Below are 12,051 nucleotides of genomic sequence, written 5' to 3'. Positions count from 1 at the left end.
TCATAGCGACGTCGCTGACCTGGTATGTCCGTGTGAAACTGCCGTAGCGATAATGTTCGCTATGGCAGCAAGCACCAGATATCGCATGTACGACGGGGGCGGGTGCTATCGCGCTCAACATCGCTAGTAATTGCTAGCGATGTCTCAGAGTTTAAAGCCCGCCTTAGAGTTGGTTGGACAATAAGTCTGATATCACTGCATGCACAGACTCCAATAAAATACAATTATTTTACTTGACTTGAAAAATTCGATTATGGCCTCGTTCATATGTGTATAATGCTTGAAAGTGGCACAGAGCCCAAATGTGTCACAGCGAGACTTATATATGCTTTTACTGTTTTCCCAGTATGCCTTGGTTTCATGCAGATTTCATTCTGAATAAATATGACAGAAAAGTTGAGATATGCTTCATCAGACACAGAACTGTGGAGCTATTTTCCTCTTGAGTATCTCTCAGAGCAGAATCACTCTGTACAGAGTTACACACAATGGATATGGCTCCATAGTACAAAGTCATAAATGCTGTGTGTATTCCATGTTGTATTATATATGTATCTGGTGGGAAATAAATAATGGCATGTTCCATCTTTTTCTGAATACTGGAGCTGATCTTCTCCAGAACCACTGCTGCCTTTCAGTAATATGTTGTCATATGACAAGATCGTAGTGTTTAATATTTCCTGTGCCTCTGCAGTGGCTCTGTTTGCACAGTTCGGCTATGTACATGGCTCCAGAGGCGTAACGATTGCGGTTGCAGAGAACGTGACCTTCGACCGGGCCCATGCTGGTAGGTGGACCACCGACCCCAGTGCCTACTTTACCAAGATGTGTGTCTAAGGACACACATGCAGCTGAAGTGTATTATGGTGCAGAGACTCTTCAGCTCCCTGCATTGTTATACACACCAACGGAAGAAGGGAGACATGTATATCATGAAGGAACACAGGTTGTGGGACATATATACCAGGAAGGATCCCAAGATGGGTGACATGCATACCGGGATGGGTGACATATATATCATAATGGTCTCAGGATCTGAAATATATATACTAGGATGGGGACATACCAGGATAAGGGACATATATACCAGGATGAGGGACATATATGCCAGGAATGGCCCATGATTGGGACATATTTACCAAGTTAAGAGACATGTATCCCAGGATGGGCTCTAAGGTAGGAGACATATACCAGGATAGGGGATATATACACCTGAAAGGGGCTCAGGATATGGGACATTAGTAAATTATGAAGGACATTACTAAATAATGAGGGGAGGGCAACACATGTCTTTTTATCCTTTAGAGCACTACAAGGACAAATACATATGACTAACATGCAAGGGGGGAGATGCTAGGCTCAAATCTTGCACAAGGTCCATCACGCCACTGCATGGTGCTTAATCCCTAGTTCACTTTTTACCGTGCTCTTATCCCCTGTTAAACTACTTGAGGTTAATAGGGCCATGTTTTTGGCATAACTGATGTACACAATGGAGTGATTTCAATTCTGTGGTAAAGATACACTAATTTAGATCAACAGATCATTTTCCATGTAATTTTAATGTGGTATGACATTTATTTAACTTTGCTTCCTGAATTAAGCCCCTTTCATACATTATACTTTATTATAAAATTGAGAATTTCTTTTTACTTCTGCGTGTGTGTGGTCAAAGGGTTACAGATTGCAGCATTAGTTGTTATTGAATTCCTGAGCATTGAACCTTCTCTTCGAGTGAAGCAAGTGGCATCAACTAAACTTAATAGATTACCCAATTCAATATGGAAGTTTTATATAATTTGTTGGGTTTACACATGCAGGTTGAATAATACCTATAATTATACAATGTAAAAGATGATGGGTTAGGGTTACTACAGGGAACAGGAGTGTTGTACTCCGCTAAGATGTGAAAATATCAGAACTACATTTCCTTGTAAAAAGTTCCATTTCTAATTAAATACCTGAATGTAGATGGCTAACTCATACCAAAGATGAAGATATAATTGGCGGAGGAAGATTGAACTACATGGACTTAGATCTTTTTTCAACCTATCTAACCATGTAAGTAACTATATATATTCATGCAGTTTAATTGGTGGCCAGTAGAGATTTGCGGATCTTTTAAAATTGGCACTTGAGGGCATAGACCTATTTTCCCAAACAAATTGATTTGCCGAAAAATGTTTTTTAACACATTTCAATACTAGAAAACTTGTAAATGAGAGGAGAGAGAACCTCGCTGACTTAATGGGAATCTGTCAGTAGGTTTTTCCTGCCTCAACTGAGAGTAGCATGATATAGGCAAAGAGACTCTGATTCCAGCGATGTATTGCTTAGTTTACTGGGTGCAGTAGTTGTGACCCAATCATAGTTCTTAGATTTAGCGGATAGCAGAGCTCGGAAAGCTAAATCCACCCCTTAACATTGATTATCAGCTTACAGTGTACTTTATATATTGACAGGAAGCTGCTAATCAGTGCTGGGGTTGTGGTTAGACTAGGATGCATGTCGACTCTCAGTCCAGCAGTTATAATTTCCTGCTGATAAAACATTGAATGTATGAAACAACAGCACACAGCCTAATAAGTGACAAATTTCTGACATTAGAGTCTCAGCCCCTACCTCATACTGTCCTCAGATTACATAGCAAAAACCTGCTGACAAGAGCTTTAAGGGCTTATACTTTATAGAAAGGAGTGAGAGGACCCTTACACTCTACAGGAGAAAAACATAACTAGTCACTCAACAACTTTTCAGTACTGGAAACCGCTGATCTGTGCTGAAACAGGCGCTGACCACCACTGTAAAAGTATGATAATTTTCTAGATGTCATAGCTGCAGGCCAGTAAAGGGAAGCCCTCACGGCAATGCAAAAATACATTATCCGACTCTTTAATGCCTCAGCAGAGTAGGAAATAGAGCTGGGCAAGTTTGTTTTTTGGCAAACTGCAAATCAAATCTCAAAGTATTTGGATGAAGCTGGAAAAATATTTCAGGAAATCTCTAATTCTCTAGTGGCCACATTTTATATGTGTAAGCCCAGTCACTGTTGGCCTCTCCATTTTCACAATATCCAATACTCAATTGTAATTGATGACATTTTTATGGTATTCATATTCGTACAGATGCAAGTGGTGCAATCATTTTGTAAACAGACGTAATACAGTCGGAGCTGGTCTCACACGTGTTACATTTTACATTATATATATATTTAAAACATGTACATAGCTAACAAAATTAGTAAATACTATTTTTCTGACATAAGTTACTAAAATAATAAATTCAATGCTGGGAAATTTTATTTTTATTGGATGTGAGTATTTAATTTAGTATCTGTACATAAATGTATACTCAGGAATGTGTTCTGCCGTGTCATATAAATGAATGATTATATTGTTGAGATTCTAAATAATACACTGATATAGGGAAACAGAAATGCAAAACTGAGAAAACTATCTCACACATATTCCATTCCTAAACCTCATGTCTCTGATGACCTGCCTTATAAACTATTGTCTTCTGTACATTAGATGATGTATATTAAAGGTAATCTGTCACCAGGATTTTGCAATGTAAGCTGAGGACAGCATGCTGGAAGAGTTAAAAAAGAAAATCATTTGTTTCTCTAATCAGTCTGGAGCTATTGCTTACCCATACTAAAGGGATTATTGCTTGACCAGAATTCCCCCGGCTGTGTTTGACACCTCATAGTCAATGACCAATCTCTATTGAGAGCCTGGTGTGTGGGGGGACAGCTCACAGCTCTGCTACACTCAACTCTGAGATAAAGTCAGAACAGCTGCACCCTGTAATCTAAATTAAACATAGTTAGTTTCAGAATCTCTTTGCCTACATTATGCTGTTCTCAGATGTAGTAGCAAAAATTTGGTGAAAGATTCCCTTTAACTAGATGAACTTCGGTCAAGTTAGGATATCTTTGTTCTCATTTAGATTTCAAATATCCAAAAGGTAATAAAAGGGATTTGTGTTGGGTGCTACCAGTTACATCAGACCTATGTTTTGTACAGAAAATGGTTAATTATATACTTATCAAAAAACATACACTGATTTTAACAAATATTTATATTTCTTTAACAGAATCTAAAATATAGTACAAAAATAAGAGGAGTCAACAGCATAAGGCACTGCATATCTCCTAGCACCTTATGAATAAAGGAATCAACTTCTGTTGCTGGAAAGGATCAGTGCATTATAACATTATGTAATTTCAAAGTGCCATCTTGTATGTAATAGAAGAATCTAGTCTTTGCTGTCTTGCCTTTGGTGTGGACAAGGACCAGTAAGAACACAGTTAGTTATGTAAGTTCCTATAACGCACTTTACTGTTTTTCTTGTACAATAGTGAGGTACATTGATATAGTATTTGGCTTCTTGTATAACACAGATAGCACCATGTGTTGTAAAACTTTGGTCTTTAAGTCTGTCTCATGCATACTTGACAGCGGCTGACATGTGTACGGAGGTCCCCAGCTTTGAGAGTTGATGGAGTGGGTTTTCTGTGGAAATGAAAATTGATAACAAACTAGTCAATATAAGTTAAGATGATATATTAAAGAGAACTTGTAACTAGAGATGAGTGGACCTGAACTGTAAAGGTTGGGGTTCATACTAAACACTGGATGTCCGGGGCTTAAACCCGAACACAGACTTTTAAAAAAAAGTCTGAGTTCAGGTGCTGTTCATATGCTAACCACTTGATCGAGCATTGGGGTGCTCGGATATGCTCAGGGCTCGGCCCAATGAGAGCCACTTGCAGTCTCTGGATGGCTCTCACAGGGGGTAAAAACAACATTTTAGGATGGAAACAAAAACTTCTCTTTTTGCCTGAAATACTCTGTTTATGGTTAGCTGTGGGTTGAGAACTGAACTGCCCAATCATTGACTTCCATTATACTCCTTGAGCCCGTTAGTTTTGGTGCCCATTGACTTATATGGGGTTTGGAGCCCAGGAACAAGTTCAGGTCAAGTCTGGGTCCCAAAACCAACTTTGAACTAAAGTCTAGCCGAACTCAAACATACAAGGATCCACTCATCTCTACTTGTAACATCAGATAATGCTGTTAACCTGCAGATATGGGATTAATCCGCAGGTTAATAGTGGTTTAAATTTACTCGGCTGCTGTACTGAAAGCGTGGCTCCCAGGAGAAAATGACGGATACCCTTTAATAAATCACAATCTTTTTGCCCAATTTTGAAGTTGCACAAAAATATTTAAACTTTTGGTATTTTTACAACACTCTCGACCAGTTACGCCAATATGAGCCAAGCATAAGCGAGATGGGGTGTGAATTCATGAAAAGTGAATAAACTTTAGTGGCGTAACTTACTCCAGATTTGTCCTTCTTTTCTGCAGGTACATGCGTTTTTTGCCATAGATAATGGTAAAAAAATGCAGGGACCAACCTGCAGTAAAAAACGCACCAAAAACGCGGTAAAAACGCAGGTGTGTTTTTTAATGCAAGTTCACCAATCTTTCAGACTCTCAAGAAATTTCTTAAGAAAAATCGTTTTTCTAGTGCGCATAGGGCCTTAAAGCTGCTTTGTTTTTACATTGGGCTATTCCAAAATTTTCAGTTTTTCTATTTTTTTGTGATATTACAGGAATCATTTTTTGTGCAGCTGCAGCCACTTCAGAGACATTTAGCAAGGTATCTGCAGAGCAACATGCAGACTAGCGTGACATCTTGAGACTGCTGGGATTTCTTTTTGTAAGAAGCAACACCTAAGAGCAACATTGTATTGCTTCAGATATATTCACCAATTTATTTATTCAGATACAATTCAACTATTAAAATTAAGGAAGTGGTAATGTTGAATTGCCAACTCACTTGAACATTTCATTCCTCTCTATTGTAGCAAGCCAAAAGCTGTAGGTATTGGCATAGTAGTTGCAAGTTCCTCGCCCATGGCATTCAATGAATGGAACACTACGGAATTCTTCTAAACAGGACCCTGGTGATGCCAATGCTTGTCCTGAGCCCTCAGCACCAGCACTGGTTTGCTAGAATTGGTAATAAAATATACACGTGAACAAATGTCATTTACATTTAGCATACTTTTAAAATGAAATCTACTGTTATCAAAGCAAACCAGGAATGGCCCAGGAGCGCTCACCATTACAAATGAATATCCAATCCACAGTGAAATCCATCCATCTGGACATGTTGGGATCTGAATTGTTTGGCTATGAACTGCCATTATCATTGCAGGGGCCTCGCAAACACTGCACCTATAGTAAATAATAGTTGGTTTATCATCAGAAAAGTATGAAACTTAAGAAAATATGGAAATAGAGGCAAAAACAGACAATTTAGTTTTGGAATATGTGAAATCAATCATGACTCATAGTTCTAAAAGAAGTCAACTAAACTCAGTGGTTAGAAAAATAATTTTGTAATGTTGGAACTATTATTATCTCTGTTTTGCACATGTAGAAGGAACATGCAATATCAAGTAATAATACACTTAAAGGACTTGCTTGGTTTGGACAATAACCTTACCTCTGATTCTGAGGGCCCTCCAACTACCATTGGGAATGTGTCAGCCCTTTCCTTCATGTCTACTTTTTCTACTCTGTACTCAAAGTCCAGAGGCTGCCCACTCGGGCAGACTTAATCCCAATTTCTATTCTATTTTGTCCCATAGACAATAATATGATGGCCAAATCTACCAAAAATCATTATATAAACTGCAGAAACAAATATACTGACTTACCAATACTTAAACAGAAACCTTACAAAACCACAAGTGGTAAAGTTTTGCATTTCGAGCTCTGTCTATACTTTGCATGTCAGAGTCTTTTTTATAAGAAAAAACTATCGTATTGGTTACCTGCTGATGAATGGCTGGATACCTTCCCCAGTTACAGGAGCCATGCTCATTGGCATTGGTTCAGGAGTGGATAACCAGTAGGAATAATCATTCCTTGATGCAAAGTTGCATACATTATTAATATTGCAAAATAGGAAGGGCATTGTGCTGAATTTACGAAGACAGCTCCCCGCAGCACCTAAGATCGAAGCAATATAATTGTAGATAACTGTCACATTGAATCTGAACGTTTAGCATGAGAAGTAATATTTACACTATTGTACATATTGTACACGAGCATCCACTATTAGTAAGAAGATATACAACAGTAATGAACATTTCATATAGTAATCTCTTACCAAGATCCTGTCCATGTGCCCTTTCATTTCCCTGTACATAGAGCAGTGAGTAGCCGCTATAGACTGGAACTGTCCCAAAGGGACATTGTGGAACCTCCGTTGTTTGACTGTGCCTTGTCACCAGGAAACCATGAGCCATAGAAGCTGAACCAGGTAAGCCCATTGGACCAGGTAAGCCATCTGAACCTGGTAGACCTGGATATCCTCTTGGACCTAAAAGTTTAAAGGCACTGATAAAAATCTGTATGTACATAATTATGTTTTACGTACTGAAATATTAAAAAAATTGTGTTACATGAGCTTCTTAGAGAATCTAATATGTACAATAACATACCTGTTGGCCCAGTGGGACCCAATTCTCCTTTCTGCCCTGGAATACCATTTATTCCTGGCACCCCACCTGGGCCAGGGAAGCCAACTGCACCAACAGGACCTATAGAAAATTAGGTGAAATGTTTATATGCAAGCTAGTAATGTATTTAGAATAGTTTGTTGGCATTAAAGTGAACACTAACCTTGCTCTCCTTTAGGACCTGGAAAACCAGGAATGCCTTTTGGACCAGAAGGACCTTGTAGTCCAGGTGGACCAGGATCTCCTTTGAATGTCTGGAATGCACCTGCAGGCCCTGGTGAACCTTGTGATCCTAAGGAGAACATAGAATTGTCACTTATTACATAAGTATGTCATATAATTCTATTCACTTGTAGATATAATAATGAGGACAACTTTAAATTCTGTGGTTTTACGTATCAAGCCAATCTGTGACCTAAGTATCTTCTATATAGTCTATATAGCAGAAATGCAGTCTAAATTACATGTATTCCAATACCAAGTGCTGTAGTATTCTTATGATTGTATATCATGCAGTAATAGCAGCTTGCGCCTGTTCACACTTGCTTTATTCTGTTCGGTGGCTGGTCAGTTTTTTTTTTGTTTTTTTTTGTAGTATACTATTGGAGGTTATAATTGCCTAGTTCTCTTAATGAGCACTGGGTGAGTTTTTGATGCTGCATGTTTTCGCTGTATCAAAATGCTGGGTCTTACAGTTCCAGCAAAGTGGATGGGACTTATTGAAATCTCATACCCACTGTGCTTCTTTGTTACTCAGTGTAAACTGACCTGTGGTGCGTGTTTCAGATCCACAACATATCAATTTCTGCTACGGGTTTGCTGTTTTATGCACCGATTTTCCCCATAGACTTGCATTAGGCTACATTGCCACAATGAGTTTTTGGTGAGTTTTTGATGTTGCAGCATTTCCGCACGTATTTTGTAAATTAGGTTACTTGTTTTTTTACATATGTTTTTTTACATGCGTTTTAATTGCATTTATGACACTGCGTTTTTTGTATATTGTTTTAAACAGAGCTATTTTAATTTAATACTTCCTGGTATATGGTTTTGACAAAACTTTATCGATGTACTTAGGTGCGGATTACATGCATTTTTGATGCGTTTCTGCAGTGGAAAGACACTAAAAATGCATGTATGCTTTTTACCTGCAGATTTTCCGCATCTAATGCAATTCTTTGGGAACAATCTGCACAGAAATCTCAGTATACTTGCAAGAGAAATGCACTGTAGGTCAGTTTACCCTGAGTAAAAAAAAGCATAGTAGTGGCATGAGATTTTTATAAATATCATTCACTTTGCTGGAACTGTAAGGGTATGTCTGCACACTGTAATTTTGTGTTCACCACAAAACTGCACCCTGTGGCCACAAAAACGCAGCCTGTGGCCCAAAAACGCATCCAAAAACACAGGCGTTTTCCATGCGTTTTTGATGAGTTTTTGATAATGTTTCTTTTTGCGGTTTTATTCACCTCATTGAATTTAATGGGTGAAGCAGGGAAAAACGCAAAAAGAATTGACATGCAGCAGTTTTGTTGTCACCACAAAACTGTAGCCATAATAAAAGCAACATGTGCACAACAAAACTGAAATCTCATAGACTTTGCTGGGGGAAGGAAATGCATGCAGTTTTGCGCCACAAACTGCACCCAAAAAAGCAGCAAAAAATGCAGCGTGTGCATGGGGCCTAAGACAGTTTCTGATGCAGCAAAAATATGCAGGATCAAAACTCACTAAAAAATCATCATGGATAAATAGCCTTAGATGCAGAAAAGTATCAGGTAATAACGCACATACAAGTCAGTGTGTTTCCGCTTTGGAAACGCACTAAAAATGCATGTAATACGCACATGAAGTTTTGTCAAAGCCAAATTAAAGGAAGCATCAAAAACAAATCATCGGTAATAGGGATTATCAAATACCTCAAATATTCGGCTTCGCGAATATTCAACGAATAGGTCGCCGCTATGCGAATATTCAATGCGCAATGTAAGTCTATGGGAAGCCCGAATAGTTTTGAATAATTGTTATTCGGGTTTCCCATAGACTTACATTGCGCATCAAATATTTGCGAATAGTCGAATAGCGGTGCCCTATTCGGCAAATATTCGCGATGCCGAATATTTGAGGTATTCAATCTTCCCTAAGCGTTATTTAAAACATGACAAAGCAATAGGAGCCAAAAACCACAGTGTCAAAAACACGATAAAAACACATGGAAAAAAACGCATACTAAATCATAATTAAAAGTCTTTTCTTACCTAGTTTACATAATAAGTGCAGACATTCTCCAACAACAAAACTCACTAATAGCTCATTGGGGACATGTATCCTTAAGGCTACTTTACACACTGCGATATCGGTCCCGATATCGCTAGTGTGGGTACCCGCCCCCATCTGTTGCGCGACACGGGCATATCGCTGCCCGTGCCGCACAACATCGCCCAGAGCCGTCACACATACCTGTCCGGCGACGTCGCTGTGACCGGCGAACCGCCTCCTTTCTAAGGGGGCGGTCCGTGCGGCGTCACAGCGACGTCACTGAAACGTCACTGAGCCGCCGCCCAATAGCAGCGGAGGGGCGGAGATGAGCGGGACGTAACATCCCGCCCACCTCCTTCCTTCCTCATAGCGGCCGGGAGGCAGGTAGGGAGAGCTTCCTCGCTCCTGCGGCGTCACACGCAGCGATGTGTGCTGCCGCAGGAACGAGGAACAACTTCGTTACTGCTGCAGTAACGATAATTGAGAATGGACCCCCGTGTCGCCGATTAGCGATTTTGCACGGTTTTGCAACGATGCAAAATCGCTTATCGGTGTCACACGCAACGGCATCGCTAATGCGGCCGGATGTGCGTCACAAAATCCGTGACCCCAACGACTCCGCATTAGCGATGTCGCAGCGTGTAAAGCCCGCTTTAGGCCTCCTTCACATATCCATGTTTCCAGTACATGTGGCATCCGATTTTTTTCAAGGATACCACACATACCCATTATAACCTATGGGTCTACTCACATGACCAAGTTTTCACACAGGCCATGTGTCCTTGTGAACCACACAGAAACATGTCAATTTTTTTCCAGCAGCACGAATGACAAGGACCAAAACAAGTCTATGGGTCCATGAAAAACACGTACAGCACACAGCTCACATCCATGAGCCATTCGTGTCCTGTACGTGTTTAACAATGAAAGGTTTAGGGACCCATCAAAGAAAGGTCGCCTTGTCATGACTGATGGGCTCACATGAATCAGTCAATTAGTGCTCTAAGTACCTCCACTTTATAAGTGCAACATATTACAAAAGTTTTTATACCCGTCACATTTTTGGAAATATTTTATTACATCTTTTCATGGGACAACACTGTTCATATGACATTCTGATGCAATGTAAAGTAGTCAGTGTACAGCTCATATAACAGTGTAAATTTTATATTCCATTTAAATAACTCAACAAACAGGGATAATGTCAAAACCGCTGGCACCAAAAGTAATTACACCCCTAAGTGAAAATGGTCAAACTGTGCCCAATCAGCCATTTTAGCACCTTGTTGTATTGTCCTCATTTTAGCAAGACAGGTTCCACTCAGAACAGGTCTCACCACAATTGACCAAAGAAGTTGAGTGCACGTGACCAGTGTCATACCTAGAGGTTGCTTTTTTAACACAAACATATGTGTGGTGCCAGCATTGCTACTGAAGTTAAAGGGGTGTGGAGGTCAGTCTATCAGTGCTCAGGCCATTGTCTTTAACCCTTTACTGACTTATTGTAGATGCTTCTGTATAAGGAAGCATCTTTCTCTTGAGAGGATTTACTTACCTCTTGGGCCAGGCTCTCCTCTATCCCCAACTTGTCCTTTCTCCCCCATTGGACCATCCGTTCCTTTGAATCCTAAAATAGAACAAGATAAATTATGTATGTAGGGGTTGGCAATCACATATAATCAGTATAGGATAGTGGCTAAAAGAAGTATAGGCGACTTATCAACATATAGTCTTAAGAGGTTCTTAGCCATTTTCTTTGTTTGTAATGTCATGTTTTTTTCTAAGTCTTCCCACTGCACTACAATGCCCCTCACCAGGGCAAACATATTACTGCTGCAACCACAGGGGCCCAAGGAATAAGGGGGCCCAATTCTACCTTCAAAGCAGGTGCATTATGATGAGCTATTCAACTGAAAAGAGCCCATATATTGTTCTTTCATAAGGGCCTTTTTCTGTCTGTGTCCACAAGTGACGCCCTCATGTACTGGCCACTGATAGAGATGCAGGTGATACAACTTCATCAGTACCATCTATTAAAACTTACTGTACTTTTGCCAGCTTCATTCTTGTACACAGAACTAGAATTATTTTTCTTTGGCCTTCCTTTAAATACTCCTGCACTCCAACAATCTGACATCAACCCTGTTATCCACTTAAAGCACCCCTTCTTTCTCTACTTTCTCTACCCTAGCCTTTCACTGCAGTTAATTTCTTTACTTGTTGCTCATTACACTCAAATTCATTTA

General features: G+C 39.7%; 1 protein-coding gene across 1 annotated transcript in view; it reads right to left on the bottom strand.

Annotated features, from left to right (window-relative positions):
* Window positions 1–3,173: 3,173 nt before the first annotated feature.
* COL4A1 (collagen type IV alpha 1 chain) overlaps window positions 3,174–12,051 on the bottom strand; it is a 307,217-nt gene continuing 298,339 nt past the window's right edge. Inside the window, exons 45-52 of the mRNA XM_075336674.1 lie at window positions 11,361–11,432; window positions 7,707–7,835; window positions 7,526–7,624; window positions 7,192–7,404; window positions 6,854–7,031; window positions 6,137–6,251; window positions 5,851–6,023; window positions 3,174–4,517 (exon numbers count right to left, since the gene is read on the bottom strand). Coding sequence (XP_075192789.1) covers window positions 4,436–4,517; window positions 5,851–6,023; window positions 6,137–6,251; window positions 6,854–7,031; window positions 7,192–7,404; window positions 7,526–7,624; window positions 7,707–7,835; window positions 11,361–11,432 — 1,061 coding nt within the window. The 3' untranslated portion in view covers window positions 3,174–4,435. The remainder of the gene's footprint in view (window positions 4,518–5,850; window positions 6,024–6,136; window positions 6,252–6,853; window positions 7,032–7,191; window positions 7,405–7,525; window positions 7,625–7,706; window positions 7,836–11,360; window positions 11,433–12,051) is intronic.

The sequence above is a fragment of the Anomaloglossus baeobatrachus genome, chromosome 2 (genome assembly GCF_048569485.1).
Source record: "Anomaloglossus baeobatrachus isolate aAnoBae1 chromosome 2, aAnoBae1.hap1, whole genome shotgun sequence".
NCBI lineage: Eukaryota > Metazoa > Chordata > Amphibia > Anura > Aromobatidae > Anomaloglossus > Anomaloglossus baeobatrachus.
Note: the sequence above shows the minus strand (reverse complement) of the source record. Positions and strands in the feature narration are given on the sequence as shown.